At 36.5% G+C, this 12,495-nt stretch overlaps 1 protein-coding gene across 2 annotated transcripts in view; it reads left to right on the top strand.

The window, feature by feature from the left end:
• Nucleotides 1-12,495, top strand: part of NAV3 (neuron navigator 3) — a 398,015-nt gene that overhangs the window by 187,844 nt on the left and 197,676 nt on the right. For both annotated transcript variants that reach the window (XM_006021115.3, XM_014518732.2), the window contains exons 6-7: nt 4,155-4,223; nt 7,043-7,182. In XM_006021115.3, the coding sequence (XP_006021177.1) occupies nt 4,155-4,223; nt 7,043-7,182 (209 nt within the window). The remainder of the gene's footprint in view (nt 1-4,154; nt 4,224-7,042; nt 7,183-12,495) is intronic.

Genomic DNA, 12,495 nt, shown 5'->3' with positions numbered 1-12,495 from the left:
TTTGTGGCAAATTTGTTACTTTTGCATGGAATTTGTTGATTTTATGGAAAGGCATTCTGGCAGGAAATTCCTGGCCTGCTCTGATTTGTACTTCCACCATCAGTGTGCTGTGACTTGTTAAATCTACTGAATGCTAAAATCCAGGCAGCCCAAGGAAGTACAATTACTTTGACTTCATTAGAAAAATCCTGATTACCTCATTTTGAGTGTCCTGAAACTGGTTGTGTAACTTTAAAAATCACTTGGCTATACTGCATGACATTCTGTAAATAACAGGAAAAATTCTACATGGCAATCACACTGTAATGAAACATGGCCCATTGGTTAGAAAGGCTCTGTTGTTAATAAATATGAGAGGATATATAGGGAGTCATTGAATGGGTTTCCTTTGAAGCAGGGCTTTAAAGCACTGTCAGTGTGACTCATGCTGTGTATCCAGTTTCCTATAAGCTCTATTCTTCAGCTTCACATGCGTATACAATTTTGAGGGGCTTCCTCCTCCATCCTTCTTTCCTTCCTTCCTGTGTAGTGCTATTTGTCTTTAGGCAGGAATAAGCAGACAGATTTGCTCGCAGCTTGCTCCAGTCTCTGTCACTCATTTATTGTTATAACCCTTCACCCTCTCCCTTTACATATACTCAGTTGGACTGACTATAGCATAGCAGGAATCAGCCAGCCTTCAGTGCATGGGCATTTAAGAAGCTTTAGTACTGTGACCATCAGCAATTTCCAGGGCTTCCCCTGCATCTTTTAGAGAGTGTCTAAAACCCGTTGCCCTACATGCAGCTGACTTGCTCTTGATTGTTAATACCCATCACAGATCTAGTAATCAGCAATATCAGTTAACCACTGGATGCTCTTGTATTGTTGCAAATAGGTTAGCAGTCATGTCTACCTAGATTTTACAAGTGGGAGAAGTATTAGGGCCTGATCACTAGCCCTTAAGTCAATGGGGAGAATCCAGTTGATTTCAGAATATTATTGATCAGGCTTATTAATACTGTACTACCTTTTCAGATGGGGATTTCCTAATGAAAAAATGGTTTGGATGTACTCTGACATGCCTATTTTGCTAAGATGCACTGACTCTGTTTTCTTAATGTATTCATATATATATATATATATATATATATATATAAAATGTGTGTGTATAATATCATTATGGCTGTGAATCTGTAATCAAGAAAAGTGTGTTATATTGATTGCAAAACATTCTCTTTTTTTTGTTGCCAAATGATGTCTACCAGCAGTTGTCTCTGATATTTGGATGGAGACAGTTAAAAACAGTGTAATTCAAGCATGTTAGGCCCTTGATGTGTGCAAAGATAAACTGGTAAGGATAGGGCCAAAAGTTTTAGAGAAAATATAAGTGCAACGAGCTAATGCATCCAACATAGCTGGTGCTAGCTGAGAGGTATAAAACAAAAGTGATTAGGAAGTTAAATATAGTTTAAGTTCTGGGGACTTCTTTTCTACCCTTTTATGTTACTATTCTTTTTTTCTTTTTTCTTTCCTTTTTTGGAACATAAATTTCTTTTCAGAAGCAGAGGACCAGCTGTGATGGTAACATTGGTGTAATGAGCAGTGAAATGTATGTTAGTCTGAAGTGAAGTAGAAGGTTTGCAAGGTATAGACTAACCAAGGAGGAGGAGGAGAGAGAAAGAAAGAGAGGGAGAGGGAGATTATATGAAATGTATATTATATTGTATACTACTGTATGTATATATCTATTTTGGGTAGCCTGTAAGGTGAAAAACTACCCTGACTTCTAAAGTAAGTACAGTGTCTTTTAGGAGATTCTGGAAGTTGGGGAGAAGTCTTACAGTTGCAGATCCACAAACTTGCTCATGGTTGGGCTACCCAAGGACTGGCATGGAAGGAAAGAGGTATCTTGCAAGTGAGCATTTTCAGGCAGCCATATTGCCTGCATTTGTGCAAAGAACCTACTTCCTGCCTATAGCCTAGTACACCAGGACACTGTGGAGTCATAGGTGTTTGCTGCGTTAGTCTGTACTGGAACTTAGTGTCATTTTAGGTAGAAAAATGATAGTATAGTAATGTCATACATGGCATTCAGAACTTTCAGTTAGTAACTAAAATGCATCCTGTTCACTCTGCTTTTCAAATCACTGTCTGTGTTATCTGTACTTTACATCATTTTGTCTTTTTAAAACATAATTTCACTCAAATTTTAACATATCATATCTTTCACACTCTATTAGTTTGATCAGTGTAAAGTGACATCTCGGCATTTATGGTCTCTTCAGATTAATGACCATGATGAGTCATGGATGGGTGGGAGACTTTATAAAACTGTGGGCTTGTCAGATATTTATTCAAAATTCATCCTCTCTGGTAAAAATGACAGGATATGGTTGCCACAACTTCTAGTATCTAGGCTTCTTGTAAGAAATGTTTGTAGGTAATGAACCAATAAAATATTTTAATATAGCATATTATTACATAATGTATGTTAATGTATATGGGATATACTACACACACACACACACACACACACACATGCATTTATCTATTCCATATACTATATCTGTCTGTCTGTCTGCCTGTCTATTTATCTACCTAAAATGTATGTATGTATGTATATGTGTATACACATATATGTATGTATGTGTGTGTGTATTCATATATATATAAACTAAAATATAATTCCATAAACTTGTGCTATTAGAGATACTGGGCTTTTCTACACACTCATTAATGTGCCATAATTAGCGCTAAATGCAGTAGTGCTGGCACATACTTTTTTGTGACACTGATGCACAGTAGACTAATTCTACCATGCATTGGTGCATTAGCACGGTTTTTGCCAGCCACGCTAATATGCAGTAAAAAATTAATCTACTGCATCTTTAGCATCTCGTGTAGATGCATCCACTGTCATTTCAAACAACATATTTTCATTGTTGTTGTCAGGATATAATATGCCAGGTTTAGGCCAAAGAACTGAAATAATTGGGGGTTTTATAGTAGTTCTTTGCCCCAGTGTTAAGACTCAAGGTTGTTCTTTCATCCATGATCTGAGCAGATAATGTTACTAATCTTCAGTTCACACATTCTTAAAGGCCAAATTGACCCCTTTACTGGGGTTTGGTTTATTAACCCAGAAATAACAACAATACAAAAAAGTTCATTTCCAGGTTTCTCTTTTAGGACTGCTGTGCCTAACACCTAGGCCCTTTCTTCCTGGAGTACCACTCCTACCACCCTTTATAAAAGTTTATGATTTTGTTATACCAGCAAAAAACATTTAACCTTTTCACAGCAGAATTAATATTTCTTAGCAGAAACAGAGAGAGAGAAGAGTGAGGTGCCAAGCTAGTAAGCAGGGGTTAAATGCAGGTGGTTGCCATTGCTATTGAGAATGGTGACTGAAAAAATATAAATCTGTGGGACTTGTTGCCAAATATTCACACCAGAGCTGCTGTTTTACTTGACTCAGCCATACCTTAAACAGCTCTAGGGCCCTGATTTTCATTACACCTGACCTATGCTTTAAGCCACCTTTGTTCTTGCAAAATGTAATACATTAAGATGCAGCTCCTTATTAAACTTACCAATATACCTAAACAAATAGCAGGGAGCTCCTGTTGAAATTTCTGTGTATTTATTAGCTTGAGTGGTAATGAAGAACACTGCCAGATATGGTGAATAACACCTCTTTATGGATATATTGTCAGAAGGGGCGACTTTTTGGGGAGGTATTATTTAGGTCCATATTTTGTGTCTACACTAGACCTATAGCTGCAAATCTGAATATTTGTGCCTGTCTCACTACCATACTGCAAGTCCAGATCAGATATTTGGAGGTGCAAGTACTTGTATATTGGCCTGAAATTCTTTTTGCAGGCAAATGTAAGTCCTAGGACTTGACCATTCTAAAAAATTATCCCATGTTTCTTCCTAAAATACTTTCTAGTAAATGAAACAAATTTCAGCACAGTCCGTTATTCCATAATCTGTACATCACATTATTCATACAGACTGCCCATTGTGTTTATTCATACTTTGCCAATTACTGTTTTTTTTCCTACATGTTCCGTTTGCATTCATTAACTCATAGCTTGCTGGTAAGTGTTTTCTGTGCATGTTCAAAGTAATCCTTTAATTCAATTTTTCTGTTTCTTCTCATACAGTCTGACAGCCAGATATGCAACTCAATCTAATCACAGTGGAATTGCAACCAGTCAAAAAAAGACTTCTAGGTCAGTTAAAATCTCTAATTTATTGCTTGTTAGTGATACTCTAGCTAGTCAATGCCCAATGCTATTTTATCCTTTGGAAATAAATGGATACTAAGCAATGTGTATTTGTGTTATAAGTGCAAGCTTTGCAGCATTAAGCTTTGTCATGGAAAGGCCTACCACCTGGAAAAAAAGATTTGCACAATGTCATTAGTCATATTCCTGGTTGCTGTGTATCCTGTATCTTTGTACCCTGCATGTAAAATACCAGCTTTGAGGGATTAGTGGAGGCAGGGATTTTAGTGCTCTTCAGCTTCTGGTTCAAATCCTTCCTTTGCTTATAAGTGAAAATGTGTTTGGAAGTCCACCCTAATTTTTTATAGACATTTTGTCCACATCTTAAAATTATCACACAGGTTGTTTAAGGAGCCCAGGAATGGAGAAGCAAAGATTTAGAGGAAAAAGGATCACTGACTGTCTCTACTCCTCTGGGAGGAGCCTGGTGCTACTCATGAATTACTCAGGTTTGGAGCACAAAAGCACTACAGTTCAGGCTTGACAGAGCCGTGTGCAAACCCTGCTGTATTTTTCAGTTTTAGTCAGTACTGTTAGTATCTTATGTTCATGAGCACTAAAATCCAGCAAAAAGTTCCTGGAAAGAAATACCCGAATTGTTTTTACTCCTGTTGTCAGTTTGATTTAATTTGTTTATTAATTACACTGTTTACTGTACAGTTCATTGCTGAGAGCAATGAACTACAAATCATGTAATCCACACTAAAATTTGCATTGTATAATACAGCGCACTAACACAGTCTGAGATGCCGGTGATAGCTTGCAGTGAGCTATACCAGAGTGCAGCTGCTTTGCACCTGTGATCATAGGTCTTCAGTTTCCTTTACTGCTGACGCTCCTGTCTTGTCCACCATTCAACGTATGTGAGGGCCCATGGTCTTATTGTCTAATACCTTAACTCTGTAACAGTGTTTCCAAGGCCCTGATCAGAGGTATGTGATTTGTCCCTTACCTGTTGCTTTCTACTTTGCATTTCCGTAGTTGCTTAACATGATTCTGCAAAAGCGATTTGAAAATAAAATTCAATTAAACAATGACTGTCAATGAAGCAAACTGGAAAGGGTGTAGAGTAAATGACCTCATGTATGATGTGCTTACTGTTTCAATTCCTAGGGTTCTGGCATGTAAAATATGTGCTTAACTACTTTACATTTTAACAGAACAGATGAGTTTCCAGTGTTACACATACCTTCTCATTGCTTTTTTCATTACCTTTGACAAATGATCTTAGGGCTCTTGCTGCCTGTCAAGTTAGGGTAATGAGAAAGAGCAAATGGATTTTTAAGTTTGTTTTAGTGCATTCTTCAGGGAACAGAAGATCACTAGAACTCATGGGTCATGGTAAAGGTTAGCATGCATACAGCTGTAGAGTAGAGATAGTCTGCTCCGGTCTCAGTGCAGAGACTAGAGGGGCAGGCTGGCGGCCAGAATGAGCTATAAAAATAACAAATGGATTAGCTCTCTGAGGCTTAAATTGGTATTATAACAGAATGTGAAGCTGTTTATATAAGATATCTAATGAAACTAAAATGACTTTACATTTCTGATGTACCAGTGTATCAAGCAAAACATTTCTAAACATATAGTGTTTTGAAATTCTTTGTAATGTTATATCTTCCACCTTTTTTTTATATTGTGTTTCCATAGGATGGCACTCACACCATTTGATAACTCTAAAATAATTTGTATTGTTATTAGCTGATGCTAATCACACTCCAGTTATTGATCATTAGCAGAATGTGGATATTGCTTTCCTATAGTAAAGCCTGTGGAGGATTTAAGCATTTTATTGTCTCTCATATTAAAAAAAGGACGGGAGGGGGGGAGGGGGAGTTAATTTCAGTGTTAATACAGAATATTTGAGGCAAGCATCTATTAAATAATTGTGTATCATGGAACTGAAAAAAAACAGAATAGAGTACAGGCTAGTATATACTACAGACAATGGTTCATAATTTTTTCATAGCATTAGTACACAGCAAGGTTCAGATGGTGGCAGCAAATACTAACAAATGAACTGGATAGTCTGTGTATATTCTTACATAGGAGATATATATATAGATATCTCCTATGTAAGAGATATATATCCTATGTAAGAGATATATATACAATATATCTATATATATATAGATAGATAGTTAGATATCCTGTATATCTATATATATATAGATACCTATAGCTATATGTATATAGCTATATAGATATATATGCACCTACTTCAACATTTAGTTTCAGTATTTTCCATTTGCAATACTAAACATGCAAAACACTAGTAGCTGGAGCTACTAACCAATATTTATTCAAAATGTATTTGAAAGCAGAGGATAAATAAAAGTGGCTCTTGTGCTAAACACAGCTAAGTGCAGTATTTACTAGATATGGCGTATTTTTTTCAAATGTTTTATTTTCAGGGTTGTTAGTTTTATTATATTTACACCACAAAACAAACTTGATGCATTTAAATGAAGTTGACACTATGCTCTAAAACCACATTTAGGTGAATCTGTTGTAGCAATGTTAATGGCAAATGCAAAGCATCCTTACATGTCCTGTGATGCTATAAAGCATTGTTTTCCCTTTTGTGTGTTTGAGGATAATGTTTTATTTTCACTGTCAAGTCTAACTAATTTGAATCCTCTTGTTCATTGTCGCTATGTGAACTCATTGTTGCTGGTATTATATTTGGGTCTAATACTTGACAAACTGGCTTCTTCCATATGTTGGCATCATGTGCAACAAAGTAATTTCTGATTATGCTGTTCCAGGCTTCCAGGGCCCTCAAGAGTGCCAGCTGCAGGCAGCAGTACCAAGGTCCAGGGAGCTTCTAATTTAAATCGAAGAAGTCAGAGCTTTAACAGCATTGACAAAAATAAGCCTCCACAATATGCAAATGGAAATGATAAAGGTAAGCATTTTAAAAACCTACACATTTCTGTGCATAGTCATTACAAAAGAAAAAACAGCATGCCAATTCTGAAAAACAGAAGTGGATTCACTATTGAGAGATGGGCTGGGAGTGTTGTATTCATTTTACGATGTGATATAGGGTTAGGCTGGATTTTAGTTTTGTAGCTGAATTGGGACTAAATTCAGGGTTTGGGTTAATCAACTGTGAAATCTTGTGAGTTGCAATTGCAAGATTTTAGCTCATACCTGTGCAAATCTCATGAGAGAAACCAACTATAAGATGAAATTATATTGCATAGTGAAAATACTGGGAAAGTCTTAAAGCCTTTTGGAATCTATAAGAAGACTTCCCATGGATGTCAGCGCTAGGGACAGAAATTACACACATGCCAGTATCAGTGATCAGAAACTGGTTTAAATCTGTAACACAACAGAAGTTCAATGCACATAAACCACTTTCAAAATGGCTGATGAAGTATTATTCTTAACTAATTTAGGTTAAATTGCTTTATTGAACTTCTGTCCTGGATCCCCGCCAGATTCAAGTTAACTCACAATCCCCCAGCATCCCAAGATTCTTTGCACCTCCCTGGCTACCCTCCCCCTCATCCCCTTGCAGAGTGGGCAGGGTAGCCTTGACCCAAGCTGTCAGCTCCAGCCCAGCATAGAGGTGTGCTCTAGACCCCCTCCCTCAGCTTCTGGTCTGGGCCACTGTAGGCATATTGCTTCACTTCCAGAATCAAAAGTGAATGTCTGTTTACTTGCTTATCCATTCAATCCACACAGTTTAGACTAACCTGTGAAGATTGAATCCATTGAGCCTTGGGCTTTTTGACTGTCTGTACTTAGCCCAATAGATTTTGACTCAGGTCCCCTGTAGAATAGGTGGGTGTAACAAGATTTCAAACCAGAACCAAATTAATCTGGACCTGGGGATTCAAAATTACATGCAACTTGTTAAAATGTTCCTGGGGTCTGAATTCAAGGTTCATATTTTGCCTCATCCTTGAGTAAAACTGCCAGATTTTGAATTTTGCAAAGGAATGGGGGGGGTACAAATGGTGTGGTGCATCACCACACACACAAACATTTTTTTCTTCAGTTAAAAATAAGCTAAACGCTTTACTAATGTGGTAGGAACTAAGGTTCTATTATTAAGGTTAAGACTGAAACAAAATCAAATACAACTTGATTAGAATGAGTTAAAAACAATCTGTAGAGTTGTGAAGAGGGAGCTTCATTAACAACAGCAGGTAACAGATAGCAGCTTTACAGAACAGTGGATGGCTTGATTGATCAAGACCATTAAAAAGAAGAGAGCATCATTAACACCTGTGGCATGAAGAGTTTAGAAGGGATCAGTAGATTATAAGGAGCCATGAATTCAGTTGACGCTCTCACTGCTGCCTGAACAGAAATGCTGCTGCCGCTTCTAAGAAGTTGGTTTTAAACTATATGTGGACCGGGAATCAAAGGGGCGGGGTGTGCATGTGAAAACTGCAAATTCACCAAAGCATCCTCTGGGATCTGCTCCTGCAAGGTGCCATTTTGTCTACTGATTAGTTTACTTCAGTCTTCAAGTACACTACTTTCTGATTTCTTACTTATGCTGTGGAGCCATCATGACCTTCTTTGTTCTCTATGTCAGAAATAATAATGTGAAATTCCATTTTAAAATGTGTAACCACTCTACTCTTCCTTTTTTCTCTGTGTAATGAACAGCATTTTATTCATGTATCTGGCTTAGACTATAGTTCAAAATGATACAATATACATAGTAGCCATTCGCATCCTTGGGGTCTGTGGGAGGAACAAATATGCAGTGAATGTAGTTCATCCAAGCAACAGGCAGCTATCCAGATTTTTTTTTTTTTCTCAAAATTCTGATGAACACACTTTGCCCCTAGCAGTATCTGAAGATATAAAACCATCCTTTCAATAGCTATTTTATTATTTTTACTGTGAGGGATAAGTGTTTTGGATAGTTCTTTGGTAAATTGTTTTTTATCAAGGGTTTGTTTATGGCAAGACTAAAATTATGGAGAATACAGAGCATGTATCGAGCAGACACAATAGAGTTCACAAATACCACAGGAAAGTTATGAACTAGGAGATATGACTGCTTGAATGTGAAGGTAGGTACAGTAGTTTAGGTTTGAGAGAGACTATCTGATTTCGACACCAGCTTGCAGTTGGTACAAAAGTATATAAAAGAGTGAATTTACTAATAGGTGGGATTTTTTTTTCCATGTTTCAAGATTTTAATTTTCTTAGCTTATTACTTGAAAAATGTTTTTGGACTGCTATGGTTAGCCTTGCAGTGAACATTTTATGTGGCATTTTATGTGATGGATTTTCTTTACTTTCCCATTTCTTCCGTGTACAGAATGAGAACCTTGATGAGATTTTTAGTGAAGTCATCGCTTGCAAGAGGATAAGGGCTGCTTTCTTTGTATATAATCATTCGATTCATTTTACAGGCTATAGAAAAAGTAATGTTGCATATCTATGGAGTACTTTATTTCAAAATATTCTGTCTCTCTTCTTTTTACTTACTTTCAATAACAACCGTGTGAATGCAAAAACATTGATTTTACATGAAAACATAGGCAACTGAAAATTTCTTTTACAAACATATGTATAAAATCCAATTTTAATGAAGGAAAACAACTGTTAATAGTACTGGGTTAGCAAAATTATGTTTTATTTAATATCCTTAAACAACAAATGGAAAACAAAACCATCACAATATACCATGTCAGTTCTTTACATGAATAGAACAGTAACTGCACCAAACTCTATTTTAAAGTTAAGTACTGTGATGTTCCTTTTTTAATGTTGCTCTTACATTTTCAAGTAGCAATTTGTTTTCCATATGTAACATCATTCTCTGGGCATCATTTTCTAGAAACATTTATTACAGGACAACCTTTTCTCCCTAACATTCCTACTACTAAGTAATAATAATAATTGACATTTAGCACTGAAGGAGATTTCCATAGCTGTGCAGCTCACAAAATTGAGATCTGTCTTTTTCATTTACTATTTTTTACCTGGGTTATAGCCATTTTAGTAAGGTATACGGTGCTTTCAAAATATTAACTGGAATGCCCTGAGTATTGGTCAGTCTGGCAGGTAAGTATTATATTTGACTTTACACATAGGTAAGCAAGGCAGAGATGTTAAACAGCTTGCATTGTATGAGCAGGCATTATAACTCAGGAGCACCAGACTGCCATTTCTCTGCTCAGACCACTACTAGTAACATTTATCTACCATGTCTCTCTGCAGTACAACTCTGTACATGCCAGTACTAGGTAAGCATGAGTGTAGTATGGCGTGCTTTTTACAGGGAACAGTTTTCAGGAAATAGCAGTAACTGGAACTCTAGCTGCTGTATAATTAACAAGATTTCTAACTCAGTGACTGTTAGGGATGATCATACATCTACAGATTAAAGAGTGCAGTGCAACCTGGTATGGACTCAAAATCAGGTACGATCAAAACCCTTATTCAAAACTTGGCTATTGTTGGATCTTTTTTGGGCTTAATTTATGCTTTATAATAATTTCTGTATATTGTATCATATGAGGAATTACTCACCCTGGTGAATTCCTGCCCTTCTTGAAACCAGCAGAACTTTGCCATTTATTTCGACAGAGCCCGGGTTTTATCTACATACTCATTCAGCCACAGATGGATAGGTAAATGTTACTTTACATTGCTTCAATTAAGATTTTCAGTCCTGAGTACATAGTATATGCCAAAGATAGGGTGTCACTGAACCAGTCCGTGTTGGCCAAAGGAACTACGTTTTTTGGAGTGATTTCTGTCTTTTTGGAACATCCGTTTCTGAATGAAAAAATTAGACAGAAAATGGTACTAATATTTCTTTAATTTTTAAATAATGTAGATAAAGACATTTAAATTATTCCCTTCCCCCTTGTTAGGAAAACAGCACTGAAATATGTTTATCCCCATATCTGCTGGCTCATGACCACATATAAACATCATGTATCAGTTTAATTATTTTAGTCAGTGTTGTTATAATGGCACTTATGCTTTATTTTAAACTAAATCACAAAGCAACAGATTGATGTGTGCTTACTGTGATTATTAAATGTACTACATTTTGAGAACCACATACAGCATTAAAGGATTGGATTGACTGGAAAAATAGATTTTTTTTTCCTTTGAGACTAGGAAAGACAAATGTCCCAATTAACATTCTTCCTATGTTGTACCAGAAAAAAAAGACTTTTTGAGAATTTAAGAATATAACACTTCAGGATTTGAAATCATCTCCATAGTCATGAATTCAATCCCCAGATGTTACAAGCCACCTTATTATATCATCCTGTTCATAAACTTACCAAGCTTATGAAGCTTATGTGGGGTTTAAACTACCCAAATCTTTTGTAGTAAAAATGAGTCATCTGAGACCTTATTTTTTTTTAAAAATGCGTGATAAAAGTGAATGATGAACTGATGGCTGTGTGTGTCTAGTATAAGGCATTTTGGCCTGTTTTTAGGTAAGCTTATGTAGTTTTTCCTTGAAAAAATTTTAAAGCAGTAATAAGTTTGCAAAGTGGGCCAAAGTGGCTTGATGGACTTTGCTTATCATCCAGGGGTCTCATTTTTATTGTCAACAATATATTGGATAGCTGAAATCAGCTTCCAGACCCAGCCTTTGCAAAGCCCACACTGAAGTGGAAATGGTCCTTCATACATCTGAGAAACTTCCTGAAGTATTAGAAATGTATTAGAAAAGGTCTCACAATAAAAACACCTTGGCCCTTACAGAACTCTCCAGATTTAGCAAGAATCTAAACATACTTGATCATCTTCATTATATTGCATCAGATTTCCTGTTTAGCTACTCATCACTTTATACATAGTAAAATATTTAAACTATTTCTAAACACAAAAACCAAAATGCTACAATCACTACTAAGACCCTACAGTTGCAACTTTAGATCATGCATTCCACCTTCCCCCCCCCCATTCGTTTTTACACTTCAGAGAGTGAATATTTTTGACAAACTGTAACCCTTTCCTCACTTTGAGGGTGCAGAGCATTTCCAGTTGTGCACCTCAGTTGACTAAAAGGGACTACAGAAGTGCGTGTAATTCTGTGTGATACAGAACTTGGCTTGGAGATATTGCACTGCTCTTCAGGTAGACAAGGGTGACTATTTCTGCCATTGCACAGAAGTATCCACCATAGATATTTTGTGAGTGTATTGGGGAAATGTCTATAGCTGTGTATTTCCCTAATATGCAGTTGGGCTTCAAAGGAAGACTGGAAAAG

This window comes from Alligator sinensis, unplaced genomic scaffold (genome assembly GCF_000455745.1).
Source record: "Alligator sinensis unplaced genomic scaffold, ASM45574v1 scaffold465_1, whole genome shotgun sequence".
In the NCBI taxonomy this organism is placed as follows: Eukaryota; Metazoa; Chordata; order Crocodylia; family Alligatoridae; genus Alligator; species Alligator sinensis.
The sequence above is the reverse complement of the archived record's forward strand: the minus strand, read 5'-3'. Positions and strand labels throughout refer to the sequence as shown.